We start from the raw sequence: 8,288 nt of genomic DNA on the forward strand, positions 1-8,288 counted from the left end.
TTCTGTACTCATTTTTAACATGGTCATAATGATATCATATATACAATTTTATATCCTTCATTATACATGAAATTCTACACCCCAATTTTTTACTTAATATCTCAACATGTATATTCCTTTAAAAAAAAATCTCTTTAAGCATTGTTTTATGTGACCAATATGGTATTCCACTCAGTAAATACTTTATGTATTTATTTAACAATTCCCCATAGTTTGATTTTAAATGACTTCTAAATTTCCTTTCTTTTTTTTTAATTGTAAGTAATGCCTTTGAGAATCTTTGAGCTGAATATTTGTCTCAATTCCAGATTATTTCCTTAGGATATATTCCAGAAAGTTGGTTTAATGGATCAAATTGAAAAACATATTTTTTAAACCCCTGCTTTCTAGAAAGATTTGCCAACTTACCCTCCTATCACAGAGAGTTATGGAAATGCTTATTGCTACCCATTTGTCGGTTTAGGATTTTATTTTTATTATGAAACAGTCTGATCAATATAACTCGACCTATTAATAAGCCACGTATGATAACAATCCTCCATAAAGCTTTAGAAATTTGCTCTAAAATCACATGCTTTTTATGACAATATAATTTTTAAATAACAGAAAAGTTGGGTTTCAAGATAAAGATAAAAGCTTTAGATCTGCCCTTAAAGATTTGAAATATTGAGTCATAGATGAGTTTGTTTTTTAAAATGAAGCATGTATTATGTATTTCCTGAGTGTCCAGAGCTTAATAATGTGAAAGAAAGCTGCAAATTGATACCAATAATTTTTTTCCTTATATGATGTAGTACAACTGTCAGCAGCATAAACTTTCCAAAGTTAGAAATGTTGAAGTCTCTTATGCTACTAGTATGTGTCAAATTCTTGGCTCTGCTACTCCAAACTGTTTTAAAATGATTTTTTTTCTTTCACTTCCTGTTTTCCATTTCCTATCCCCTTCCTTATCAAACTCTATTACTAGGCAAAACCAAGGGCTTCTGTCCCGGAGAATGGTTGTGTCTCCAGAAATGAGATCAGTTATAAATTCTCTTTTAAGTGTAGCCAGCTGTAGTAAGTACAGTGCCTCCAGTCCGTGTGTTGCTTCTTGCATAGCAGGAGCTTTGCCTGTTCTGACTGATGTGTGAAGTTACAGATATCTGCCTTTGTTTTTGTATTACCAAAAAAAAAAAAAGAAAAACCCACTAAATACCTGGCTTTGCATAGTGTTTCTTTCCAAAGCGCTTTTCCAAAGGACTTTCTATTCACCTGTACTAAAGGACACTGAGATTTAAAATAAAAAGAAAACTACTAACTATCTAACCTATTCTAACCTCCTGTTACAGGAATGAGGTTTTGCTTATTGGAACGGTGTGTATAACAGGATGCCCTCATTTGGATGTATTTAATACCTTCCAAATGGGCCCGTGATCTTATGTGATGCTGTTTTAATTTACACCTGACCCATACACCCTAGGGATGTAAAATGTCCCAAGGTACCCTTGCCTCCCTTTAAATATACTCCTTTGTTTCCAAGAAAAACATCTAGTATATGTCTCTTAATTTGAAGAATGCTTAAAGGGTGACTGTCAAAAACACTTCAAAAATCGAAAATACTACTCTCACACAAACAGAAAATGAGGGTATGTGAAAGATTTATTTAACTCCTTCATGAGAGAACTAACAGAATGGTAAAGCTATTCCCAGAGAATTCAAAAGACTGAATTCCACACACCAAAAGAGAGAGTACCGAGATAAGATTCCTGCAGTTGACACAAAAGCAGTTAATATCCTACTGGGCAATAAAACTATGACCATAATCTTTTTACTAGACAGGGGGTTAATGTGTATTTCTTCTGTACAGAACCCCCCCAAGTTAACATGTAACTTAATCTTGGTACTCATCCATGGTAAATGAAAGTTAGACAAGTCTGTCTCTTGGGAGTTTCCTGGCGGTCCAGTGGTTAAGAATCCACTCTGCAATGCAGTGGATGTGGGTTAAGATCCCACATACCATGAAGCAGCTAAACCCACCTACCACAAGTACGGAAGCCCGCACGCTCTAGAGCCTGTATGCCACAACTGGAGAGTCCATGCCCACAGTGAAGGATCCTGCATGACGCACCTAAGACCCGATGCTGCCAGATGAATAAATAAATATATATTTTTTTAAAAGTCTGTCTCTCAAGAGAAATATATACTCCTTGCATGGGCCTGTTAGACCATGTTCTAGTATGACATTGAAAAAAGCGCACAGTCATCCCTTGCCTTATTTTGGAGTTTTGAACTGTTTTCTTAACTGTGTTTTCTACTAATTTCTTTGAGTGTAGTAACCTTTGTACTCTGGGAACAAAAATAACCCCAAGGTGTAACTTTTCTGGTTTCCTTTCATAGACCGTACACAGAGACCGGTCAACTGGACGGTACAGATGGAAGCCGGCTGGAAGACAGCCTGGGGAGTAGTGAGCAGAGGCTCTTCTGGCACGAGGACTCCAAGCCTGGAACATTAGTCTGAACTGTGGGTGGGCCCCTTGACCGAGCACTGCGTTCTCACACTCGTGTGCCTTGCAAAATGTGTTCGTCTTCCTGGGAGGCCGTAGGCTTTAGAAACCTGAAGGCATCTGAGGTGGAAAGGAGGACTCCATTGGCCCCAGAAGGGAATCACACACTAAGCCGCACAAAGCCCTTGAATGACATCCCGCCTGTCCAAGTCCAGATGCTCACCTAACAGAGCAAGGGCAAGGCCACGTGTGAACCTTGCCAAGGACTTGGCCTTTACCAAGAGCAAGCACTTTTAAGGGAACAAAAGTGGTTGAAGGCAGACCTCAAAACTGTGAAAAGTGCATGCAGGGTCTCCCAAAGGAAAGGAGGACAGGGGAAACTTCAGAGCACAATTCAGGATGCTGAGAGAAGGGAAGCTGCAAGCTGTTTAGTCACTGCTCACCATCGGAAAGTTTGAATTTGTGAGCTGACGAAGAATTACATACTGTGTCTACCCAGACATGAACAATTCAGACAGTATTGGAAAATTACTTGAAGAGAAGCTGGATTTTCATGAAGTTCTGAATGAGTATAAATGTTTTTAGGCTGTTATCAAGAATGATGGTTTTCATAAGCACCACAAAATGGGTTCTGGAAAGACTTACGGCTGTATTGTCCTGTAATATAACTATGGTAGCAGATTGGGGAAAATGAAGCAGCCCACTGAGTAACTGACAAACTCTGCCTGGAAATTTTCTAAGGTACAATATCATTGAGTTCCTTTTTTCCTTTCTATGCCAACGGCATGAGCTATATTCTTCAGGCTGGTAACTCTCCAACATGGCTGTCATTGCAATGGCAGACTTGCTATGGAAAGTTTTTATAACCAAGAGTTTGGAAAAGTATTTTAAGGTGATACCGAAAGAACCTAACACAATATAAAGGAAAACAGCAACAACAAAAAGAAAGACACAAAACCCACATCATTTTCTACGAATTATGTGCCTTAAAATTGTGAACATTTGAAAAATAAGCATATTGTCTGGATTCCCCAGGTAGTTCTAAGTCACCAAGTGACAAAAGCAAGATTACTCATTAAAAACAAAAACGAAACCCTCCAAGCTGCAGTAGATTTAATTATGAGGCCTAAACTACCTCATACTTTCCTTAGAAGAACTAATTTGCTATGGTTTATTGTAGGATGTTTTGGAGTTTTTCGTTTTTTTTTTTTTTTTTTAAGCAAATATTTCCATATTCTAGATGGATCTTTTTTGTCATCTTTACTCTGCTTCAGAATTCCACAGAAGGTGCTCCTTCCCCCTCTTTTATACAAGTTTCTTGTTCATATTGTGAATAGAGAAGTTTCTGAACAACTTTTTGGGGACATTTTCTATCTATATTCCAAAGCATGTAATATATACATAAAGGTGATTTGTTAAACTGGTCCTTAGTCATTTGTATCATTAAAAATGAAGTTTTGGGGGGGATATTTGGAAAACAAAAAGACATGCAAACAAATAACTTATTCCTTTTTCCATATTTGTATAGCCTTCTAGAAACAGAAATACCCTTTTGCGTATTCTTTTACTGTTCTGACTTTTTTAGACCTATTATTTTTTTTACATAGGTCAATAAATTGAAGGTGTGCTACTGAAAATGTTTATGTATCTTTCCATTTATGTTCAGGGCTCACACAAAGCAATTGAAATTGCTCTACTTCAAGTAATCAGGCTGGTGAAGATTGCAGAATTTTAGTGATATTATTACTATATTTTATGGGTTCCAAGATGGCCATTTTTTCATACTTACATCGTCAAAAATCAGGGTGCATCTTTTGACTACTAACATGTTATAGTTGAATTAGCAATTTTTTTTTTCTTTCTTAGTGAGATATAAAATAGTACTGTGTCTTAGAATGGGTGAAATACAGTAGTTTATTGCCTCATGGAGGATAACCGTCGCAAATTTTTAGGCTTCCTAATCTTATGAATGTTGTTTATTTGTAACAAGTCATTCTTTCTAGTTTTGCAGACTGGCAAACAGGTCTTTTACATTCAGGAATATATTTCTGTTATCTTTTAATCCTATGCAATGGGGCAAGGGGCGTGGGAAGTGAAATATAGGGAGATTAGTATTTCTGTACAAGTACTTTACATTGAAATAAGGTATCATTTATTTTCCTGTTAAAGAAATGATACGCTCAGAATTGCAGGTATACCTTGAAAAAAATAAAAACTCGACTCTCAACTACGAAAAGAAGATACAGAAATTGAAGACACAGTGGGTCTGCTCTATGATTTTCCTCTCATCTTTTTTTGAAAAACACTTCCTAAACATTATTGATACATTTATTAATAACCAAAAAGTGACAGAGGTAAATTTTTCAACATATCAAATTGATATGTTTTTATTGCAAAATATCATACCCTCATCTTAAAAATCTTAAGTTCAAACATGAAGCAAATATATAACATAAAAGCACCATCATGCCCTATAACAGCATTACCAGATACAATTGTTAATTTATTGTGTATCAGTTCAGATTTTTTTCTATGCCTATAGTAGTTTCTTTAAAAACAGCATCATATAACAAGTACACTTTTAGAGCTTACTTTTTTCATCAAAACATGTTGGGCCTCACTTTTTGTCAGTATATATTGATCTACCTCATAAAGATGTATGTTTTACAAGGTGGATTGAAAAAAATTGCCTCACTTTCCTGGATGTTTTTTTCTCTATTTGAGGAAAGTATCCAAGGTCTGTCTTTGTATTCATAAAAGCTTAATGTTAAGCAATAAAGATTCCAGAATTGTTTTGAACTATTAAAGCCTGTTCTTAGGAACAAAGGTTCAAATGTCAGTCCTTAAGAACTTTCAGAATTGAAATGATGCCTTTCTTCGGTACAGTACAAAAGTTTTGATGTGAAAATGCAATGTCTTCCTGAAGCCTTAGAGTGCAATGAGGGAGAAACAAAAGTGATCGGCTGGAGTAGCTTAAAATGATCATTAGTCCTATGGCGGCCAAGAGTGGTGAGAAGAAAGGGGACGTGAATAATACCTTATTTTGTGGGACATGAGACCTTTCTAGCAGTGATGCTGAAGCCTGATTTTAGGGATTGGTAAGAAAAGATCCAGTTAAGCAAAAAGGAAAAGAAGCTCTCCTAGGCCTTGGAGAGTGGCATTATGGCGTTTGCCATGGCCCCAAAAGCTAGGAGAAATTTAACCAGTTTTAGAAAGTGAAAGAATAGGAAGGCAGATTTTTTCCAGGATTAAAGAAATATAGGTAATAAAGCTGTCTTTTTTGAGCTCTTGCCATTGTTGCAACGATGGACTGTTACAACACATTACTTCGTTTAATCCTTTCTTCAATTGTGTGACAGAAGTCGTCTTATCCCAGAAAAAGGATTTAAAGGAGTTCCCTGGTGGTCTAGTGGTTATGTCGCAGAAAGAGGGACCCCCTTCCAGGGCCCGAGAGTGGGCGCTTGTCTGACAGTCAGAAACGAATTGTTCCAGGAGACACACGTGCTGAGAAAGCAAGAGACTTAATGGGGGTGGGGTGCGGGCGCCCGGGGAAGAGAGCAGCATGGTAAGTGCACCCCTGAGAACAGCTCTGCCATGGAGCTTGCAGCCTCCAGTTTTAAGGTAACCAGGTTAGTTTCAGTTGTCTCTGGCCAATTACCGTGACTCGGGGTCCTTCCTGGTGACGCATGCGTGCGTGCATCTGCATGTGCGTGCATGCATGTCTCAGCAAGATGGATTCCAGTGAGAGTAGTTCTGGGAGGTTAGTAGGACTTTGGGACCACCCTTTCCTCTTTCCTTATGAGGTTTCCCAAATTCTTCTAGTTGTCGCTACCTTGTTCTGCATTCCTTATCAGGACCCCCTGTTTAAGCTAACTCATACAAGTGGTTAGTATGGTGCCTGGCCAGGGTGGGCAGTTTCAGTTAATGGTTTCCCTAACAGGACTCTGAGCTTTCACTACTGAGGGCACAAGTTTAATCACTAGTCCAGGAGCTAATCACATGCTGCAAGCCACACAGCACGGCCAAAAAAAGAAGAAAAGAAAATGATATAAAGAGATTCAAGAAGATTACGTGGCCTTGGTGGCTTGACCACGCAGAAAGTAAGTCGTAAACCCAAAATTCATACCTACTTCTGACTCCAAAACTTCTGCTGTCTATTGCCGTGATATTAATAAATAGGGACTGCTCACCAAGCACCTTCATTTAGTGGAAGCCAAAAGAAATGAAAAAGTAAGAGAAGGAGCGAACAGGAGGAGTCAGCCTGGGGAAGAGAAAGAGTGGCCAGTGGGAGGGATGCAAATCGGAATAGCATGGTGAAAATAACAGCGCAAAGGACAGTCCAGGGCAGTCTGCAGTTTGTGAGTTTTCAGGATGTGCAATTCAGACACTTCTTTCTGATCAGGGTGTGGCTTGAGGATATGCCTAATTGAAGGGCTAGTTAAAAACCAACTGGGCAAGAATTACCTCTGCACGAAGGGTGGAGGAGGAAAGCAAAGGCATTTAAGGAATGCACTGGAAAGTCCTAGGCTTCCCTAGTGGCTCAGTGGTTAAAAAAAAAAAAAAAAAAATCCACCTGCCAGTGTAGAAGCCGCAGGTTCAATCCCTGGATCAGAAAGATCCCTGGAGAAGGAAATGACAACCCACTCCAGTATTTTTGCCTGGGAAATCCCATGGAGAAAGGAGCCTGGTGGGCTGCAAGGAGTCAGACACAACTGAGCTGCAGGCGTGACATGGCTGGAAAGTCCTATGAATTAGACTAGCTTTGTAACCTCCTAACCGCACTGCTCCCTCCTAGCACAAACAGAACTTTTCCCGGAAAACCATTCTTTATATCATCCTCTCCTCAAGTTCGTGAGAAAACGGTGCCATAAGGAGATCAAAGGTTGGAAAGCCAGAATGGGAAAGATCTCTTTAGGGAGACTGACAGCCCCAAAAGTGGGAAGGGCATTCTCAGCAGCCCTTCAATTAGCATTAAAGAAGCCTTCCTGGGAGCTGATAGTGGTTGTCTGGGCAGACATCACCATCTCTATAAAGCAGTGCTTATGCAGGCTTTGAAGTCAGGCAGATCTGGAGACACGCTGCCGGGCTTGGAACCAATCCCAACGTGACGGCTGTCTGGTTGTATGATCAAGGGTCATTTCCTAACCTCCCTGGGCCTCAGTTTCCTGTCTAGGACACATCACGCAAGGGTATTTTGTGGGCTGAACAAGATAACGCGCATACCAACGAGGACCTACTGTACAGAACCTGCGACTCTGTTCAGTGTTGTTTGGCAGCCTGGATGGGAGGAGCGTTTGGGGGAGAACGGAAACATGTATACATATGGCTGAGTCCCTTCACTGTTCAACTATCACAATATTGTTAATCGCCTATATTCCAGTACAAAATGAGAAAAAAAAAAAAAAACCAGACTCAAAGAAGTGACCGATCCAGGCAGTTTTGATACCTTTTAAGACAAAAGAAACAATAAATAGAGTAGCAAGAAAAACAGAAAAGATAATGCACATAAACAGCTCAGCACAAAATCTAGTCCCCAGCAGATGCTTCATAATATAAATTATCCCCCGAAAGAAAGGTGGTGGTGATGTTAAGGATTAGAGTGTCTAGAAAGTTGGGGTTCAGAGGATTTGCACTTTCTTAGTTTAACCACTGAAATGACAACACTATTGAAACAATTCATCATAGGTCTGAAGTACTGTCGGGAGCATATGGAATTTTTTTTTTTCTCCTATTTAATCCTCAGAGCAAGTTTGCAAGTATTAATCGCAAACAAAAGCTCGAGGAAACTGAGTAGTTTGCCCAAGT

General features: G+C 39.1%; 1 protein-coding gene across 5 annotated transcripts in view; it reads left to right on the forward strand.

Annotated features, from left to right (window-relative positions):
- The window catches only part of FRMD4B (FERM domain containing 4B), a 358,795-nt gene extending 354,675 nt beyond the window's left edge, over positions 1-4,120 (forward strand). For 4 of the 5 annotated variants that reach the window (XM_070360591.1, XM_070360589.1, XM_070360590.1 and 1 more), the window contains 2 exons: positions 968-1,056; positions 2,377-4,120. In XM_070360591.1, coding sequence (XP_070216692.1) covers positions 968-1,056; positions 2,377-2,492 — 205 coding nt within the window. In that variant the 3' untranslated portion in view covers positions 2,493-4,120. The remainder of the gene's footprint in view (positions 1-967; positions 1,057-2,376) is intronic. The other variant, XM_005890968.3, reaches the window with a different exon arrangement.
- Positions 4,121-8,288: the final 4,168 nt, after the last annotated feature.

This window comes from Bos mutus, chromosome 22 (assembly GCF_027580195.1).
Source record: "Bos mutus isolate GX-2022 chromosome 22, NWIPB_WYAK_1.1, whole genome shotgun sequence".
Taxonomy (NCBI): Eukaryota; Metazoa; Chordata; class Mammalia; order Artiodactyla; family Bovidae; genus Bos; species Bos mutus.